The sequence below is a fragment of the Tribolium madens genome, unplaced genomic scaffold, assembly GCF_015345945.1.
Source record: "Tribolium madens isolate multiple individuals breed KSU strain unplaced genomic scaffold, Tmad_KSU_1.1 Scaffold_91;HRSCAF=231;Tcas5.2_LG7, whole genome shotgun sequence".
Classification (NCBI taxonomy): Eukaryota; Metazoa; Arthropoda; class Insecta; order Coleoptera; family Tenebrionidae; genus Tribolium; species Tribolium madens.
In genome coordinates this window covers 11,834,560-11,855,560 of record NW_025401063.1, presented here as the reverse complement: position 1 = coordinate 11,855,560, position 21,001 = coordinate 11,834,560, and the positions used below count along the sequence as shown (strand labels likewise).

Genomic DNA, 21,001 nt, shown 5'->3' with positions numbered 1-21,001 from the left:
CGACATAAGCAAGACAACTTCAGTTTTAAACAAACCGAAGTCCATTGCCTACCATACAACTTACACATTGATCTTTGCAATGATGCCACTTGAAATTTAAACTCCAACCCCAAGTCCAATTTCCATCTCTATTCCATCCACTGCGCCATATTGCACCATCGCCTTCCCGATCGATCGCATGGAGGCGTATTCTGACGTCACTATGACGCCTCTTCGACGTTCATTTTGCTCTTCAGCTACGTTCACATCGGTGTACGGATTCTGCGTCGTGGGCGTCGCGACGTCGTCTCGGGAATGCCAAACAGTTTTGGGGATTTTAGTGCGTGGGCGATAGATGAATGGAGAGTTTTAATCAATGTTGCAATATGAATGTTTATAATAATAATACGCAAATTGCTATCTTAAATTTAAGAGTTGGTCAGAATAATTTAGATGATTTGCTTGAAATGGAGAAATAATTATTTTAAGAGGTTATTTTAGTTATCAATCGATGCATTCTGTTTACATAATTAACTAGCCGATTAGTATAGACCTATTTAATTAAATAAACTACAATAAAAACAAAAAAATTGACTATGAAAGAAATTCTACAAAATAAATTTTTTACTTCAAATTCTTAACTATGACTACAATAATGTTTTTAGATTAATAATAAACATAAAATGTGTTGTTTCTTCCTTTCCCTTTTACTTTTTATCAAGCAAAATGTTGTAGATATTTTAACTTTAGTTCAAATTTTAAGTTTATGTTTCATTATAAAAATTTTCTAAATCGATATCTGTAACTTGCACAAGGTAACGTTCTCATACAAAGGTCAAAGTTTAACTTTAGTGATATAAAAGCTTTATGCAAAAGTAAAAAATATAAAATGTTTGAACAGTAAAAGCAATTGTTGGATATTAAAAATAAACCCTACATGTGACTTATTTTTTTTTGTTTGACTTGCATCATCTGATTGAGGTCAGGTCAGATCAACAATTAGAATTAAAAAAATTAAATATCTGAGATATTATCTTAATTTTATTTTTGTCCAACGTCCTATTTCTCTGGCTAAGAAAAAAACATTTAATTAAAGTCAACGCTGAATAAACCCACAGCTGTTCTTGACAAAAAGTTATACAATGTGTGACAGAGATGAGTATTAAAAAAGTTTAGGTTTCGTACTAAAGTCAATACTCGTTAATTTAACAAAGAAAATTTACCACCAAGCAAAATTTTTAGAAAAGGGCCAATTTAAAAAAGCTTGTCCTCTTTTATTAACTGCGAACCGGATTTGAGAGCAATGGATAAGCAAAAGTAAATGTAGTTTCGAAAAAGGACAAGTCAGAATTTAAAAAATCCATTTGAATGCGATGGTGAAAATGTTAAAATTTTTACAATTTTGATATATTATTTTATTCTTATTGATTTTGCAAACCCCGGAGCTTTGCCTAAACTATCTTCCTGAATTAGGTCGGGAGTTAAGCTCTGGATCGAACCTGTGCAATAATACATTATTGATTGTTCTCGTCGTGCCTTTGCGGTCGATTCCGGTACGAATCGTGTTCCCGGACCCAGACATCGAGAGAGCTTTTGCGTACATCCGGAACGCTCCGGGAGTGGTAAAATTCCATTCTCTAGCAGGACAGGTGCAGCCTGAAACGGATGTTTTAATATTTCAGAACGAAGCTACAGGCGGTCGTTTCAGGTTACATCCTCGTAAATCGACCCAAGCCAGAAACGGCTCTAAATTATTCCGGTCAGAAATATTTTAACACAAACGAAAAACAAAATCTAAATTTATTTATCGTATATCAAAATGCAGCAATAAAGTGCAACATTTTCTTTAAAGCAGTCATAAAAATCCAAAATTATTACACATTTAATAGTTAAGTAAAACAAAACGTAAATTTGTTGTAATAATTTATATTATGTTTATCCATTCGTATGTATTAACAACTTTAATAAATTGTTTGTCTTTAAAACAAAAAGACAATTTGTTAAATTATTTTTGAAGTCACCTGGTTGAACTTGTGATAATTTATATCTATGAAAATCCTTTTACATTCCTCCCTTATGTACATAAATTTCCACCGATTCGTCCTTACTTGTGTCCTAATAATTTTACTCAAAACTGTTTTCTGCTGAAAGCTCGTTTCAGGACGAAACTCTCCGAACAATCCTCTCATGAACGCCTCAACATTCGTTGGTTCAGTCTGCCGGCAACGTTCCTCTGTGCTTTGATTTCGCTGCTTTTTCTAGAGTTGAAAATCGCTTGAAGCACATGTCTTATCGATCGAGCCATTCTGCTGAAGCCATGGGTTAAAACTGTCCAGTCGCAAAGTTCACGTGTGTTGTAAGTTTCCAGTGCTTGTACGAACTTATGTCAACAAAAACTCCGGAAATGACCCGGAACGGCCACGAACTAGCTCCACTCAACACCCGGAATGGCCCCGAAGGGGGCAAGCCGGGTGTCACCATCGTGCTGCAGGGCCCTCGAGGCTCGATCATCTCCAGGGGAAGCGCTCCCATCGACCAGGATCCGGATAGAGCGGCGTGGTCCGGAAAAATGCAATTCTTTTTGTCAATTATCGGGTACTCGGTGGGATTAGGGAATATTTGGAGGTTTCCCTATTTGTGTCAACAGAACGGCGGAGGTAAGTCACACGGAGCACCACGCGAATTTATCATTTATGGAAATAACAAACTATATTGTATTTAAATTCAAACAACTTGCAAATGTCAATATAATTTGTGTGAAATTTGCAATTTTGTTTCGATAATTCCACCGTGTCTTGTTACAAAACTACTGTTTATAAGTCTTTAAATTTATTTTTAAGTCTTAGATTGTGCCAATAAAATTCGATCGAATCAAGGACGTTCAATTCAAGGAACAAAAATAAATTTAAGCGTTGGGAAAATTAGAAGTCGCTAAATTATTGCACTAAACAATTTATTGTTTGCACTGTGTTCGTTTATTTTAACTTTTGTTTAAAAAATGTTAACTTTATATTAACACGAATATATCGATATTTTTGTTTTTATTCTTAAAACATATTCATTCATTACCTATTTATTCTATTTTTTCTTCTCTTTTTTTACAATTTTTATACAACTGTTATTTGTTGGTAGTAATAAAATATGAGACCTTGTGTATTTCAAATTTTGTTATTTGAGTATTTTTATTCGTTTAGACATTTAAGCCATGCATTAAAAATAAAATAATTATTAAATTACAATATTAGACAAGGTGTTCAAATTTTTTTCTTCTTGTCTGAATCTCTGAGGTCCAGGTGTGCGTATTTTTGTCTTCCCCTTCACAACGGCCAATCTTGACCTTGCTCTTATTGAACTGAATTATACCGTTGATGTCTTAACAACACTTGGACCATATAGAGAATATACAGTCAATTAAAAATGTTACTAAACAACAATATTGATTAATTCGTTTAATAAAATTATCATAGTGGAATATTTGAATGCAGGTGGTAATTCATATACGATAACAAGAAACATTAGAAATATCAACCAATGAAAAATTCATTGACATCGGATTCCAAACATTTGTATTGAATCTGGAAGTTTTGTACTTCCTATATGCAGGAATTTGATCTTCCTGCTAAAATGAAATTGATTTTGACTGAGCTTCGGTCTGACGCTCTCCATCCATTGATTAAAATTTCTAGCTTTTCGTTTGACGTTGTTCTAAAAATAGGTTCGAAATAAATAATTAATATTTGGTTACAATGTAATATTTTAGTCCTACCATGCAACGATTTGTTATTATATTACATATTTTTGTAATAACTAAAAACTGTTTCCGTTAGTATACTTGCAACAAATCAATATTCCTGTCGACCTCTCATTTGCTCCTGTAGGTAACCTTTTTAAGAAATTTGAGTTATTCATGAGTTTTGCCTCTTCAAATATATTCTCAACCCTAGTTTAAAACCCTAATAAACAAAATATAAGTAAATCGTGTCCATCCAACAGTTGACTGATTTATTTCCGAAGCGACCTATTTATAAAATCAAGAAGAGCTGCTATAATTGAAGCCGCATTCCACACACTTCATATTTTTGTGTCGAAAATGTCTTTTGTTTTTCGGACGTGTTGGATTTTCCGGTGTTTTGCGACCCACATACCGTGAGGAAGGAGATTGTCCCAGTTTTCCCTATCGATTCTGAGCAATTGCGTCGTTACGACCAAACAAACATTTTACTTTTGCTCCTGCTGAGATAACGAGCTTAATCGGAATTTTGAACCGCTTTTAATGGAAAAAGAGGTAACTGCAGTGTGTAAGATACGAAATATAGAAGGAAAAACTTGCAAAGAGGTTGAAAGTTTTTCTTCTAGTGACGGTGATGAGATTAACATGGCGTTGGAGGGTAATGGATGTCTGATATGAAAGAAATTCGATTAGCAAATAAGATTTTGCAAATAGTGGTTTCAGGGAAAAAAGATATGTTTTTAAAATCTGGTTTCTTACATTAACTATTATTATTACATTAATTATTATGAAAACTCGGTGTCTTCCCAAAAACACCAAACTTAATTTTTTACACACACACATTTCGACCATCCTCGGGTGAGAACAAGAATAAAACAATAAGTCTAATGTAAATATTGTCTATAAAACAATAAGTTTTGTTTCATTCATCAAGAATGGTAATAATTACACGTATGTATTATATTAATTATTATACAGTGCTATCAAAAAGTCTTTCTATCAAGTATGCGTCCTAGTTGAGAACGTATGTTACATGGCAGTTAGTATGTTATCTAGATGTCAAAATATTATTTTATAAAAATTAAAACATTGAGCTAATTAAATTAAATTATTCTATGAAACGTCTCAAAACAAACTAAAATAAGATTTTGTTGGTGTTTATTCATAAAAATCGTTCACCACGGTTTCCTGTCATAATTTACATAAAAATATATTTTGACATTTCTCATTTGTCATTGTGACATTTTATCTTCCACAGACATACGTTATAAATTTCTACGCTTGCTTGATAGACAGACTTGTTGATCGGACTGTATTAATTATTATATTAACAAGAGTATTGTATGTTATAGCAGTACAGTATCATATTTACATTTTTTTAAAACAAAGCCGTTTAAATCTTTTTTGCGCGATTCGATTGTTTACTACGTCTGTTTCTAAGACATTAAGTTGTTGTATTTACTCGTTGCTATCCCAAACTCGTTGGTAAGTATTTTGTTTATTGTTGCTAAGTCAATAAGCATTCAAAAATGTTCTAGAAAGTCAAAATATTTTGTCGTTCTAGAACATTTCTTAAATATTTTATTAAAAAAAAAACTAACAAAAATCAATCGTGCAAAAAATGTCATAAGCATCACGGACTGACTGATCTCAGACAATAATTGAAGTCGTCGCTTTTAAAAGTTGTAGAATAAAAAATTACAATCATTTTAATTCAATTTAATTGTGAATTTGGCATTAAAAGCATAAAAATATGCTAAAAAAAGATTGAGAAATAAAACTGAAAAAAATAAAAAGTTAGATACTAATATGTATGTAGTTAATTATATTAGAAAACTCGACATTTCTGAAAGAAAATTAAAACGAATTGCTCCCACCTGTCCATAAACTGTCTCCTCGCCTTTACACAGATTAATTGGAAGCAATTTAAACCTCTATTGTGACTTATATATAACAAATCATGAATTATTTGCTCCAAGTGTTATTCAAAATTCTTACATCCAGATGATTTGTTGATAATACTTATTAAGACATATTGTACATACAAATAATAATCGATCCTCAGCTGTTATCTCAAATAGTTAATACACAGTTAATCAAGCAAATCAATTCATGGATTTACTTTATCACCCTTTATCATTGCTGTGCTAACGACAAAATCCAATTCGATTTAATTTTTACATTTTTCGGAACAAACAAACATTGACGTCCAGTCACACCTCTCCTTACGTAAAGAAATATTTCATATTTTTAGAAAAATCTACGTCAGGACTGCCACCTATAATTTTAGCCAAAAGTCCTTCAAGTGTGAAAATAATTCATGGCTTTTTCAGGTGCTTTTCTAATTCCTTTCGCCGTTATGTTGATCCTTGAAGGCATTCCGCTCTTTCTCATAGAGCTGGGAATTGGCCAGAAGATGAGATTGGGCTCTTTGGGTGTCTGGAATACTATCCATCCTTGGCTGGGTGGCATCGGAATTTCGTCGTGTATCGTCACTTTCTTCGTAGCTCTATATTACAATGTCATCATCACGTGGTGTTTTTATTACTTCTTCAACAGCTTTCAGGTGAGACTCAGTTGGCGACCTTCAAAAATTAATAAGTTTTTGTATATAGTACCCTCTGCCTTGGGAAAACTGCCCCGTGGTGAATGGCACCGTGGTCTCCGAGTGCGACAAATCCTCCGCCACCGCCTACTTCTGGTATCGCACCACACTCGACGCCGCTACCAGCATCGAAGATCCGGGGATTCCCCGCTGGTGGATCGTCCTCTGTCTACTTCTCTCGTGGATCATTGTGTTTTTCATTGTCATGAAAGGCATTCAAAGCTCGGGCAAAGTTGTTTACTTTACCTCTATGTTCCCGTATCTTGTTCTGACAATATTCTTCATCCGGGGAATCACTCTCAAAGGCGCCAGTGCAGGTTTGGCTCACATGTATACCCCCAAAGTCGAAAAACTCCTTGATCCAAAAGTGTGGCTTGAAGCTGCCACCCAAGTGTTTTACTCCTTTGGGTTGGCTTTCGGGTCACTGATCGCTTTCGGGTCGTACAACACGCCAAAGAATAACTGCGTCCGAGACGTGATCCTAGTGTCAATTTGTAATGCCTTCACTGCGATTTACGCCAGTGTTGTTATTTTCGCCATTTTGGGATTCAAAGCTGTGAGCAATGTCGACAAATGCTTGGAGCAGTAAGTTGAAAGGTTAATAAAATAAAAAAAATAATTGACAAATTTGCAGCAATATACAGTTCCTGATTAGTAATGGACATTTTGCTAAAGCAAAAGCGGTAGATATTTCGACGACGATGTACGAGGAAGCAGTTAAAAATTTAGACAATTCTACTTTGGCACAACTTCGGACTTGTTCGTTATCAGATGAATTGAGTGGAGTTAGTAAATGTTTTTTTTTTCTGATTTGCTTCTCTAACAACCCTATTTTAGGCCGCCCAAGGAACTGGTTTAGCTTTCATTGTGTTTACACAAGCCATTGTCGAGCTACCAGGTGCTCCTTTCTGGGCTGTGATTTTCTTCTTGATGCTTCTTTCTCTTGGAATTGGGTCACAAATCGGCATTTTGGAAGGAATGCTTTGTACCATCTTTGATATAGAGATCCTCAAAAGAATCAGAAAGCAATACATCACAGCGTTTGTCTGTGTCGTCTGTTTTTGCATCGGTATGATCTTCACAACAGGAGCTGGCGAATATTGGCTGAAAATGTTCGATTCCTTTGCTGCTACCATCGGATTGGTTCTTGTAGCATTAATGGAAATGATTTCTGTAATTTATGTTTACGGACACGAAAAATTTACAAAGGATATTCAAGATATGACCGGAATTAAGCCGGGGGTGTATTGGCAGCTGACTTGGAGGTTCTTAGCGCCGATTATAATGACCGCCATCTTGATTGCTTCCATTGCAGACATGGTAAAAAAGCACCCGTCGTATGAAGTTTGGATTCCTGATTTGGTACTACTGGCAATTTTATTTAAATTTTTGTTAAATTGTTTTCTTAGGGTAAAGCTGTAGAAACGGTTTATCCGGGCTGGGTTTTGGCTATAGCAGTCGCAATGATCGCTGCTGGGGTTCTCCCTATTCCAATGGTGTTCCTCTTGAGACGCTACCAATGCCTGAAGATGGATATCAACATTCACGAAGGTTCCATCAGAAGAATTGACACAACAGTGTCTACCAAAGAAATGATCACAGACGTTGATGTAAGTTTGCTTCCACTTTGTGTATTTTAACAGCCAATAATACTAACTGTGTAAGAGACCATGTAGTAGCTAACTTAATTTAATTGGTTAGGAGCAATTAACAAGTCCGGATGGACCATGTATCACTGCTACCAACACGCTCAAAAATAAATTTACAATTGGAGATTTCGAAGTTTAAGTAAGTAAATTAGTTGGATTCTGATTGGGTGGCGGTGCATGATTCCTGAAATTTTTCGGCATGTCTTGCATGTTCAGATTGTTCTGCTTGAAACTAACACTAATTTTTCCAGTTGGACGATGAAGAGGATGACGTTGATCCTTTGGGGGAGTACCACGACGATTCGGATGACGATGATGGGCCTCAAGTCAATAGCCGTCTAGAAAAAAGCTTTCGTATGGAAGTTATTGATGATTATTGAAAAGAGATGTCTTAGAATAGTTAATGAAATGTGATATTTTTCTTAGATTGAAGGCCCGACATCACAAAATCTTTCTTCCCAATTTATTTATTTTCTATTTTGAGTAATCAAAAGTGTTAAGACGTCTCTAAACAATAATCCAATTGTTACTAGCTTTAGGTTAGTTGTTGTAAACAATTGGTGTATTTTACATTGTAAATAGTGTAAATACGAGTACTTATTTAATTCCTAGAAGATGCAGATTGTGTTAAAAGAATTTATCGAATTATAGTATAGTGCCAAAATGTTGTAAACGGTATATTTTTTGCATGAGTGATTAAAATGTGATGACATGTTGTATTACAACATTGGCTAAATACTATATTAAAGCAAAGCTTGTTGATATTAGGTTAGTAGCCTAAATAAGCTTGGCGCGGTTCAAAACCTCGCCTTAGCCAATTAAGTATTGAACGAAGAAACAATAATTAATGTTTAATACTCAGTAGAATCATTTCCCATTTTCTTTTGTACTGTTCATCCAATAAACCATTTTTTTTTAATTTTATTTTGTTATCGATGCACGTTAGACCCCATTTTAAACCGAAAAATAATAAATGTGTGTGCCTGACTCAAGCTCAGTGTGGTTATTTTTCTTCCACTCGAAGAATGAATCTTTTCTCAACACACTGCGTTTGACAATTTTTGTATCTTCAATGTTTATTCTTGGAATTTTTTCAAATGTTGCACACTTTAACATTCTGCACATACCAAGAGTGTATGCCTGGTTGCATATATTCTTAAATTATTTTTTGAAAACGATTAATATAATAATAGTACAATTTATTATATCGCGAATTGCTCAGAAAATACATTTAGGGATTATTTTCTGAAAAACATTGTGACTTTAGTCGATAGAAAACATTTTCACAATAACAATTTAGGAGGGGATTCCCTCTCGAACGCTTCAGTAAAAATTTAAATTTAGTTATTTTTTAGGAAAGGTTGAATTTAGGTTCAAATAATGCAAGACTGTTGTAAGAATTGTTTACATATTAAAATTCTTATGTAACACGGAGGAAATTGTGTATTTAGAAATAAAAAAGCATGAAAATTTGTTTTTTATTTTTTTAACCATAGTGACCTTTACTACCAGCTCTGTGAAGGTAAGAATTTTGGTTGTATTGGAAAAGTTTTATGCGCTGTAACCGTAACAATGCTCCATCATCAACACCCAGTGTCACACTTTGATGATTACAGTCAAATGTGTTAATGGCCATGTAAATGATTATTGAAGCATTACACGCCTATAGGCCGACACTTTTACTGTAAAAAGCAAATACAATAAGTATTATTAGTTTTTACAGATAAATACAATTAGAAAAATCGAAACTAAAACAAACAGGCCAAAAGTTTAATTGAATATTTGCATTGCTAAACAATACTACTTCACCTTGGTTAATTATCGTTTTACAAGACCATCAAATACGATAACAAGGCTAATTCTTGCTTCCTTAAAAATTTCGACTTTTTTATGTGTGGAAAAGTTTGGTTTTCCGTCGAATGTTGTGACTGTTGCACATAATAACACTTCGATCTGTAGTAATCAACGAGGACGCTAAACGCGGACTTCAGTATCGTACCGAGTTCCGTGTAAAAAGGACTTCTTGTCCTAGGTTCCGGAAAGCTTTATGAGTTGCATCAATTTAATCTTCCGGAGATAACAAACGTTGTGCATATTTATCAAAGATTCGGTATTTTATTGAAAAGCAATGCTGAATTGTGAAAGAATCAAGACGGTGTATTTTGCCAGTGACTATTTTTCAAACGAAAGTAAAATAATGTAAAAGTGTGACAACTGTTATCGGATGGTTTTTAATTACAAGTGGTTAAATATAATAAACAAACCGTACGTATGATCATAAAAAGTGGATTTTAAATGTCAATAACTTTTAATATAAATTGTTTAACATAGCAAAGTAGTTTTGCTTAATGAAGACAACATGTGATGCTATTTATAATTATTTACGTTGGTAGAAGACGTGGTCTATGTTGGTGCGACAAGAATAAGTAATGAACTGATTAAAAATTTTAATTTTCGCTAGTGTTTATTTGATTTTTAAATAACAAAGTAATAAAAATAAGAAGACAAATTTAGACCTAAACATACAAAAAACTGTCACTTCATTCCCGTTCACCCGAAAAATTCCGCACTTTTCAGTTGACGGCCAAATAAATTAATTTTCTGTTTGTAAACTTTACTTTAGGTGAAAGCCTAGAAATAATGTTTTATTATTATTACATGTTGTAACTTATATGGGTACTCATAAATTCTCAATTAACAAATTGGTAATTATTTTAGATAACAAATTAGTAGATATGTATAGACTTTTGATGATTTATGTTGCAGTTTTTAACAAAACAACCTCGAAACGAAACTATACGTATATTTTCATTGTCGAAATTAAAATGTACAAATATGACACACAGACCTATTAAAATACGATCTAATTTGTAAAATCGTCTCAAATTAATTTGCTCACAAATCGTCCAAAAGCTTTATTGCCGATTTTCTGACACACTTTTCAATGTGATAACGGTATGTGAAGATGTAGGTACCTAATAAATGTTTGGTTTCACAACACGAAAAAGGAAAACCGGAAATGTAGTTTTCGAATTGTACAAAAAAACATGGTTAATTGGCACAGTAATATTTTGGTGTCGCTATGATTGACGTATGTAAAGTAGCTACCATTATTTCTAAACTACCCAAGGTCATGTATTTATATTTTTGTAGATCCTTATTTATAATAAAGACACGATTTCAAACAATTAAGACATAAACATGATCAATTATTTATATGAGTTCTACAAGGTTACCGCCCTCTTTAAGCAAGAAGATGATAAAAATATGTATTTTCTAACTAGCATTTAGGTGTGTCAACGAGCAAATCTACCTAATTACTGTTTTCTGTAACTTCCACGTTAGCAATATCGGCCGCTCCCAACCCCTCATGTCACACTTTTCATTTTCTTTAATCTTTATAATAAAACAAATGTGAGTCAACAATACTTCAAAAACTATTCACCAAAATACATCATGGCCATGATCTGATAAATACTGATTCACCTTGTTGGTATGCTATCTAGGATTATGTAAATTTCATTTAAGAACTCAGTTCATCAGTTATCAGAATAAATAAATTAGACAAAAAGAACCATAATTTTGCAATTAATACACGTAAGGACGTAAAAAGCTACAACTTTGACACTAACATGAAAACTACAATTTTGCAAAATTAAAAAGTACCTGTCATTATTAGAGTGTTACATTTATTAGATACGAAAGTAAATAACACGAAAACCCGCTGATAAGACCTGCTGATAAGCGCCATTAGTTTGAAGAATACTCAATTTGGAAATAGATTTTTTGACTTAGTGGGAATGAAAGACGAGCAAGTGTACGTAGATACAACAAATGTGAGTATAAAAATTAAACATTTTGTTTTTTATTATACATTGATAGTGATTTGTTTATATAAATAATTAATTATATATAAATAATAAATATAAAAAAATATAAATAATTAATTGAATCGACTGTCTTGAAAACATGTGTTTTTTTTAGATGAAACTAAAAAGCTCGCACATTGCGTGGATATTCGATCGATTACTATTTAGTTTCGTGCTGTTTACTTGTCCTCATTGCATTTGCCACAAGAATCGATAAAGTTTGATGTGTCTGTTTAATAATTGCAGTCTCACGATAAAAATTTTGTTAAGATTTACAGATCAGCGGAGACTGGAACAGGGACTGGTTAATTGGTCGAGTTAAAAGATTTTATTATTGTTATTGTCTTCAATTGGCTAATATGTAACAGCTTATGAGAAATAATCAAAAAATAATAATATTACTTAGTAAAAATTTAAAACAAATTGAACCGTATTTGTGTGAGGCAACACTTTTGACAATCTAACTATTTGCAGCAAAATAAACTTCGATTTTTACAAAGTTACAAAGTGCTGACAATATAGATTTATTTTGGCTTAAAATACAATCTTAGAATTCAGTTTACTTGGGACATCTCCGTGCCGATGATGTAAATTTAATGTTATAAAATTAAATGTTGTCACGATAAATAATCGATTAATAGTTATTTATTGTAAGAGTGTGTTAGGTTGCGTTTTATCCACGCTAGAATGTTTAACCGCGAGAACGTAAGTTCGAGCGGTTAATTTTCTTAAGTGGATAAAACGCGACTAACACACGACTGCAATATAACGTTTTATCCACAATCATAGGCCCAAATTATTCCAAACTTAATTAAAAATTAAACTGACATTTAAACGTCACGCCAAATGTGCTTTCGGTTAAACGTAGTAAGCTGTTACGCGGTGCGCTGGTCATAACAGTGGAATAAAGTTACTTTATTCCACTAGTGGATAAAGAGGTACTTGATACGCATCTAAAGTGTGGAAATATTTTAATATCCACGTTATCTATGAAATATAATGTTGGTTGCTTCAAAAATTTTTCAGTCTCATTATTAGTCGTGGGACATCCTGTACAGAGTGTTTCACATAATTTTAGGAGGCCTGCGCTTGTAAGATGCAATCAATAATACATATTCCGATACGAACTCGATTACAAATTTAGAAAAATTGGATAATCTTATCTAGTTTGTTCATCCTTTCAAAAATTACAACGTTTTTAGTTAGTTAGTGGTTAAGATAGATAAACTAGAATCATATTCATGTCGTCTCTTGATAGAACAAATGATAATTGTTTCTGAAAGCTGCAGTTTATGACTATTAATGAAACAGTGATTAGTTTGACAACTACTGTCACGGGTTTTCAAAAATTAAATTATTAAATGTGTATTTTTTGTATCCAGTGTTTTGTGACTTTTGTATATTTGGGTGCGTACATTAGGCGCAAGACTCGTAAAGTTGTGTGAAATACCCTGTACAATGAATTAATGATAATACTACATTACAATCAAAGTAATTCATGATTGTACTTGATGCAACCAAATTGAACTATTCGACTCTACTCTTTTTCATATTAATGTGCATCATGTAGGTTGTAGAAGTCTAAATGAATCTTTAATTTAAAGTCCGATTTACACAGAAAGTGTCATTAATGTCATTCAAAACAAATTTAATCACATCAACAATGACAAAAATCTTTATGTTTGCTATCCTATGTTGATTACGTTGTTAATTTTAACTATTTTTTGCTATATGGGGTACACATTTATTTGAAAAAATAATTTTTAGGGAAGATTGAGTTTAGGATTGTTTGAATTTTCGCATGGTTGCCACCTTAAAATGATCCCTTTCGATGCACATTAATATGAAAACGAGTATAGATACTCTCTTAAAACTAATTTTCCCATTGTATTTCATACAAGTTCCAATGCATTCTGCCACTATTGCGAATTGGTTGTTGCATAACCATGTTGACAACAGCTTTTATATGCGTATTGGCCAAGCATGAGCTGATCACCTGTTCCCCTGTCAGGGTTACATTTTATATTGCACCATGAATGTTTATTTTGACGGCGATAATAAGAAGCAGCAAGCAGCTGTAGTGAATTTTTTCCGGAATTTTCATTATTATATTAAACTATAAGGTATTGTTTACAATTCTCTTTCTGTTTAAAAATAAATGATTTTACATTCAATTATTGGGTCACATTTATTGCTTTTCAACTCCTTGAACAAAAACACGATTAAACGCGTCACACCAAACTTTTATTTCAAACACAACGCGTTTTAACCACAAAGTGGTCATCCTCAGGTGAGAATAAAAACTAATTTATGTTAATGCCTTATATACTAATTTTTTCGACTTTCACTTTCCCTACCCCCAACTAACAAGTAGAACGGAGAAAAGGGAATGGGGCCGTTGTCTGGATTCATAAGCTTAACTCTATTTTTAAATATTTCAAGACTCTCGAAAGCGTCAAGAAATTTACAATTATTGACTACTCTAATAATTTTTACATTAGTTTCATTGATTCTATGGTCTTTTTAAAAAAAATTATTGGGCCACACTTGATTTTTCAAATCTGTTATATCTTAAATGAGCTATATGTTCCTTAAACCTAGTGTTTGCCCAATATATTTTTAGGTTATGTAGTTACCTCCAATACGCGCTATTAGTGTGACGTCAGTGAGGTACGTGACTGTACCTTTGAAGCTACACTAATAAACATACTTTGTTACCAATGATTTTCGTATGGACGTAAAAAAAGTTTATTTCTTGAATCCTGGACGTATAGGGAGATTATGTTTCCAATGAAATAGTTGCTATGAAAAATCTGTGTCGTTTCGTAATGGTTTTAACAATTGTAGTCAACAATTCTGTAAGTTAATCTGTTCTCAGCCAGCCCTACGTCAAGAAAATCTCACATTAAAATACTTTACAAACTTTACCATTACACACATCAAATTACATATAAAATTAAAAACAATTAAAACCCCCCCTATTTGTTTATTCTTGCTGTCAAATTTCTGTGGGATCGACGGTCAAGGTCCACCGTAAGTCGTACAACAACACATGCGTACACTTTATCTACGACTGCCTAAACTGAAAAATAATTCATTTTTTGATATTGATGACTAAAGTATTTTGTCCTCCATAGTAGGTATAGTTGGTACCAACAATATTTGAGACGCATTATAGAATAAGAAATGAACTGATCTGCATTATCACTTTAATATTATTTTAATATATAAATTGCCAAATTTATGCCTGTAATAAATTAAAAGCCTACCACGAAAATTCCTGAATACGGCTCTTTTGTAAATCTTCTCCACCACCAGCAGTGAAAAATTATTACGGCCGACCCCAAAGCTGCTTAACCCTCAATAAAGCTTTGCATACGTCAATTCCAAATATTCCTGGTTACGACTATACAAATAAATATTATATACCAACATCTTTTTTGTTATCGCGGAGACTTATCCCCATTAGCGTCCTCTAAATAGGTTTTTCTGAATAAAGTAATTTTTACTACAAATTTATTAAATTTATTTCATTTTAGTATAATAAATACAATCAATAATTTTCTACTTAACAAAGTAAGTCTTAATAATATTTTTTTCCGTTAATCTTGTTAAACTAGATATGAAATAAAACACATTGTTATCGATGGTTAACAACGTATAACTTTTTTTATGAACATGTGTAATGCCACATTTAAGTGAAGTAAGGAAGCCAAAATCGTCGTTCACCTAAAAATTATGAATTTAGCGGCAGAATTTAAAGTGGGAAAAGTACCATTGGAATGATTAATAAAAAGTAGGTAAATGAGCGCACTCTGAAACGTAAGGTGGGTTTGGGATGCCCTAAAAGTACAAATAATTAATTAACTATTTAGTTGTTCAGTTTGTTACTAAATTCGAAAATATAATTTGTTCAAATATAACCTATGTATTTTTAACTGACATGCCATCAAAATATTTTAACCTATTTTTAATAAAACACGTTCACACCATGGAAAAATTGAAAAAAAACTCTAAATTTCTATTTTTTTTTATATTTCCCGTTTTTTTTTAATGTACCTGTTGTCATAACATTTAATTCATGTGTGACACCAACCCAGTGTTGGTGTTATCTTTTATCGGTTTTTATACCTTTGAACTGCTAACTGCACCGGAAATTTGAAATTTAAATCCGGTTACACACTTAAGTTGAGCAAAATAAAAAAGCATATGAAATGTAATGACAAAGTCGAATACTCGAAATCGATTTCACTTTAAAAGCACATTATAGAATTGATTTCGATTTTCTAGAGCGACATGGACGAAAAACACTTCCGAATTAATCATTTGGGGAAGAATTACAACATTTACGAATTCTTAAATAATCATCCGGGAGGCATAAACTATGTCAAACCCTACGAAGATAAAGAAGTCACACAACGGATGCAACAGACGCAACATTCGAAAGCTGCCTATTATTTGTTGAGAGAGTACAAAGATGGAGGACGTGACAGTAGTAATAAAGGTGATCAGGAAGACTTAGAAGTAATTTTTGAAAAATATTTGCAAATGAGGGCTCTATAGTGTTTGGCGGGTTTTAGGCGTTAGTGGATTGGAATAAGCCCATGTTGGCACAAGTGGCCAACTTGGGGGCGAAATACAATGAATGGGTTATATCACCAGTTGATAGGAAGCTGAGGTTGTTTGGTAACCCAATTTTGGAGAATTTAACTATAACACCATGGTATGTGGTTCCGTTGGTTTGGGTGCCAGTGATTCTTTATTTTATTACCTATGGTACTAGAAGATACGTGCAGCTCACGGAAGGTGAGTCTTTAATTATTTAAACAAAAATCAATTGTATATGTAAGAGATTGTAGCGTGCAAACTTCATAATACACAGGTATTCAAATATGATCTAATGGCTATTTTTAAATATGGGTAGGACCCGACCTAGCCTTTTTACCAAATTTAAATAATTTAGAATCAAGCGGTGCTAAAATGATAAACCAATGTTTAAATTATTTATATTTTTTATCGTTTATATAGGGTGATTCAAAAGTGTCCGACCTACTCTCGAATGATGATAGAGGACTCTCAGCCAAGCATAAAAATGAATGCAGATTCTTTTCAAGTCTTTTTTTTTTAGAGATTTTAGCTCTTTTATTTCCGATGTTGTCAGATTTAATTTATTGTTGAATTTGCTAGTTTGTTAAATGTTTCGTACACCATAAGACACAAATTAGTTATATTTTTTTTCAACAGGAACAGGTTTAATGTTATAAGATCTACACCGTTTCCGCTAATTAAGGTCAAGAATACATGATTTGAACGGCCAAAAATTTATTTTCGGAAAAGTCCACTTTGATGTGGATGATGCGACTTGTGGCCTTCAGCATTTGGCTCTATCTCTCAAATCTAAGCAGATACTGAGTGTTAAATGGAGCCATGTCGCAATAATAATCACGGACGCTAATTTAACTATAATTCAATTATTTCATAAATATGTTTTTGTAACATAACACCTTCTTCCACTTGCCCCTTTAATTTATTAGTTCTTTCATGAAATTTTTATTAAGGTCTAAGTTTTTGAGTTGGAAATATAAAAAAAAAATTGCACGTATTTGTAATTAAAGTCATACAGTAGATAATGGCAATTTTTATCTTTTTTTAGCTGAGTTAAGTAGAAGTTTTTTTTAAACACATTTGAAGCAAGTTCCAGAGATACGAGTACATTTTTTTCAATTAAAAAATTTATTTTTGCACGGTATTCCTCACAAAAACAGAGCAACGTATAATGAGTTGCTGACGTTTAGTAAAAATTTTAGAACTCTTTGCCTACGTCATACTTTTTGTTTCTCGAATGGCAATAAAATTTGTTCCAGATCAAGCCCCCTTTATACCAACAGTATTAAGTGTAGTATCAGGTGTCGTCTTATGGACCCTAATAGAGTACTCTTTACACCGATGGGTTTTCCATATGGAACCATCCGGGAAATCAAGAGTCATGATTTATGTGCATTTTGCCATCCACGGCCTTCACCACAAAGTACGTATTCACTTTTTTATTTTATTTTAAACAAATATGAATAATACCTGTACATTCCATATTCTTTCGTTTTCTTTATTTCGATTATTTATTTTGTCGCCTAATTGCATGTCTAACTCATCTGACATTACTTTTTGTTGCAACTTAACTTTGCCATGGTAATAAATGATACTTTAACGAAATGAGGTGTGATTGTCTTGTGGAAATTATATATTTTTTTGAATAATTTATTACAATCGATAGAAAAAAGTAATAATAATAATTAGGCGCTACTTTCATTATTTTCTTATCATTTTTAGGTGCCTTTTGATCCTCGCAGACTAGTATTCCCGCCATTTCCTGCCGCTATAATAGCATACATGTTTTACGAAATTTGTACGCTTTTCATCCCCGATTCGATTATTTTTTTAGTTATAGCAGGAGGGCTAGCAGGTATTTCGAAAAGATCTTTTGGTAAACAGCTGAATTTACTCAAATTTTAGGATATGTTATTTACGACATGATTCACTTTTATTTGCATTACGGTTCACCCAGAGAAGACAGCTATTTTTACCATTTGAAGCGTTACCACAATCAGCACCATTTTGCACACCATGACAGTGGTAGGTTGACGTGACAAGGTTTGAAGGTTTGCCTGAAGCCGGATTTTAGGTTTTGGCATCAGTAGCGTTTTCTGGGATAAGGTTTTCGGATCTGCGATTAAATTGAGACAGCTTGCTATGGCCATTAAATGGTGAAAAGACGTACAAAATTGACCAAAATTTCATTGTGTGTTCGTCAGAAGTGTGATTTTTTATTAGTCATTTATACTTATTTAAGTTTATTGTTATATTAAAATTATTTTAAGGATTCCAAATATATTTTTTGATTTATCAATTGTGTTTTTTTAATTTATATTCTTTATTAGTAAGAATATTATACATTTTTAATTTATTTGTTGGTGTGGGTAGTGTGAATCAATATACACTGTGTCAATTTTAAAACTTGCAATCGGCAGTATCGATCAACTGAAAAAGTTATTGAGAATCGCTCAGAACCGAAAATGACATGGTAAGTGACGCACCTCCACCCACCCTTGAATATAACAAAAAAAATGAAAAGTTAAAGTCTTTGTTTTTGAATAATTGAAAAAACAGCTTTGCTAAATAGGCTGTTGTATGACATTTTTGAAAAGCGCTTGTTATGAGCTTCCCAACGATGTATCACAAGTTAAGTGCCATTTAAATTTTCAACTTGAGGGTGGGGGAAGTGCGTCACGTACCATCTCATTTTGATTCCCCCTTGAAACCACCGAAACGAGTGAGTGATGCTCTATAACTTTTTCAGTTTTAGAAATATCGCCGAAGTTTTTTTCTGGAATTAGGTTTTTATGAAGTTAGAATTACAATTGTTATGATGATATAGAGGGTATACCTAATTATTAGCCTCAAAACAGTTTTCCCCATCACAAATGAAATTACAATAAATGACCTAACGTGACGGTAAGATACATTTTTCTTTCTTTTTTTAATTTTTATTTTGCAAATCAATGAATTTTATTTTTAACTGTTCTTTTATTACGAATAAAGAGGTGTGAATTCGTGTTTTGGGAGCCCTAAAACCCTATTTTGCATACTTGATACATAAATAGCTATTTGCGTATCTGTTAATAAAAAAAATATCTTGGAAAAAAATTAAAAGTCATAGTTGGCCGATGATTTTAAAATTTGACCCCAAATATTGATTTAAAAAAATTTTTTTAATAATTTTTTGTCGTATTAGTCACATAAAAGGTATCTTACAATTACAATAAATAGGTTTTTGAAAATTTCCAAGGCATATCTACCTATTTCATTTTTCAAAACTACAATTATGTTATACAAATTAGTCTTTAACCAAGCAAAAAAATAAAATTAAAATCGAGAACACAAGATTCGTTTCGTCTATTCGGGGACATATTCGTACTATATGATGACTCATTCTGTTTTTAACAAGCAAGCAATAAAATATAAATCTCAAAAGCAAAACTCTAAATTTAAATTTAAAATATTTCTAGAGTTGCAAAAAAACATTTAAAAATGTCTTAAAGAAATGCTTAAATTAAAAAAAAATGTCTCCCGCTCGCCCCAACACCACGCATTTTACTAACACAACACATAACTCACTATTTCATCTTTGAATCGCCAACACTTGATAATTATCAAATTCTCATCGTCTGCCTGTTTCAGAAAAAAAAAACTCACATTTTCCTAAAATCATTCGCGCCACTTGAAAAAATTAAAAAAATACACTTCACATGTGGACAAATCCTGTTGGATTTTACTATGAGTTTCATTTTTATTTAGCAAAGTGTCTTTTAGACTGTGTAAAATAATGGGGCTTACGGGAGCCGCGGCTCCGATTGGGGCTTACGGGGGCTGCGCCCCCGATTGGGGTTACGGGGGTTACCCCAACACCACGCGTTTCGCAAAATTCAGTCGCGTCACTTGAAAAAAATAAAAAATACACTTCACATAACTCACTTTTTCACCTTTGAATCACCTACACTCGATAATTTTCAAATTCTCATCTTCTGTCTGTTTCAGAGAAAAACCACATATATTGCTAAAATCACTCGCGCCACTTGAAAAAAAATAAGAAAATACATTTCGCATCTGGTCAAATCCTGTTGGATTTGATTAAGTTTTATTTTTATTTAGCAAAGTGTCTTTTAGACCGTGTAAAATAATGTTTAGGTCACATCAGATTGCGGCCCCGAATGGGGCTTACGGGGGCTTCGGCCCCGAGTACGGTTCACAATATCAGGTTTTATTTTATATTTATTTTTTTAAATTGTATTCGGCACATATATCTTTTAATAGGTCAATGATTCGTTGACAATGTATTAATAATTTTTTATCTCTATGGTACACATTTTGCTAAAATCATTTGAGCCACTTGAAAAAATTAAAAAAATTACTTCACACTTTTGAGTCACCTACACTCGATTATTACTTGTCTTTCCACAATTTTTCTGCAAATCTGGAAATCTATATTTTGTTAGTTCACTGGGTCCATCCAACGTTTGATACTTCAATGCCAATAATAAAATGTCATAACCTCAAACACGAAACTTTTTTGGTAAATTTCTATTATATGGGACTTTTAAAGTGCTAAACGACA

General features: G+C 32.8%; 2 protein-coding genes across 3 annotated transcripts; both read left to right on the top strand.

Annotated features, from left to right (window-relative positions):
- The first annotated feature begins 2,063 nt into the window (after positions 1-2,063).
- Positions 2,064-9,436, top strand: LOC123010518 (sodium-dependent neutral amino acid transporter B(0)AT3). 2 transcript variants are annotated; one of them, XM_044407461.1, is made up of 8 exons: positions 2,066-2,636; positions 6,043-6,275; positions 6,325-6,899; positions 6,949-7,099; positions 7,152-7,676; positions 7,724-7,924; positions 8,016-8,102; positions 8,215-8,355. In XM_044407461.1, the coding sequence occupies exons 1-7, from the start codon at positions 2,363-2,365 to the stop codon at positions 8,100-8,102; spliced, it is 2,046 nt and encodes a 681-aa protein (XP_044263396.1). In that variant the 5' UTR covers positions 2,066-2,362; the 3' UTR covers positions 8,215-8,355. The 2 variants fall into 2 exon arrangements, with proteins under 2 accessions (XP_044263395.1, XP_044263396.1); XM_044407460.1 differs by lacking the exon at positions 8,016-8,102 and having other exon boundaries at positions 2,064-2,636; positions 8,215-9,436.
- Positions 9,437-11,705: 2,269 nt separating this feature from the next.
- LOC123011584 (fatty acid 2-hydroxylase) lies at positions 11,706-18,732 on the top strand. The gene is made up of 7 exons (XM_044409088.1): positions 11,706-11,799; positions 16,123-16,356; positions 16,413-16,638; positions 17,697-17,860; positions 18,160-18,292; positions 18,343-18,462; positions 18,512-18,732. Exons 1-7 carry the CDS (start codon positions 11,764-11,766, stop codon positions 18,595-18,597), a joined length of 999 nt encoding a protein of 332 aa, XP_044265023.1. The 5' UTR covers positions 11,706-11,763; the 3' UTR covers positions 18,598-18,732.
- The last annotated feature ends 2,269 nt before the right edge of the window (positions 18,733-21,001 follow it).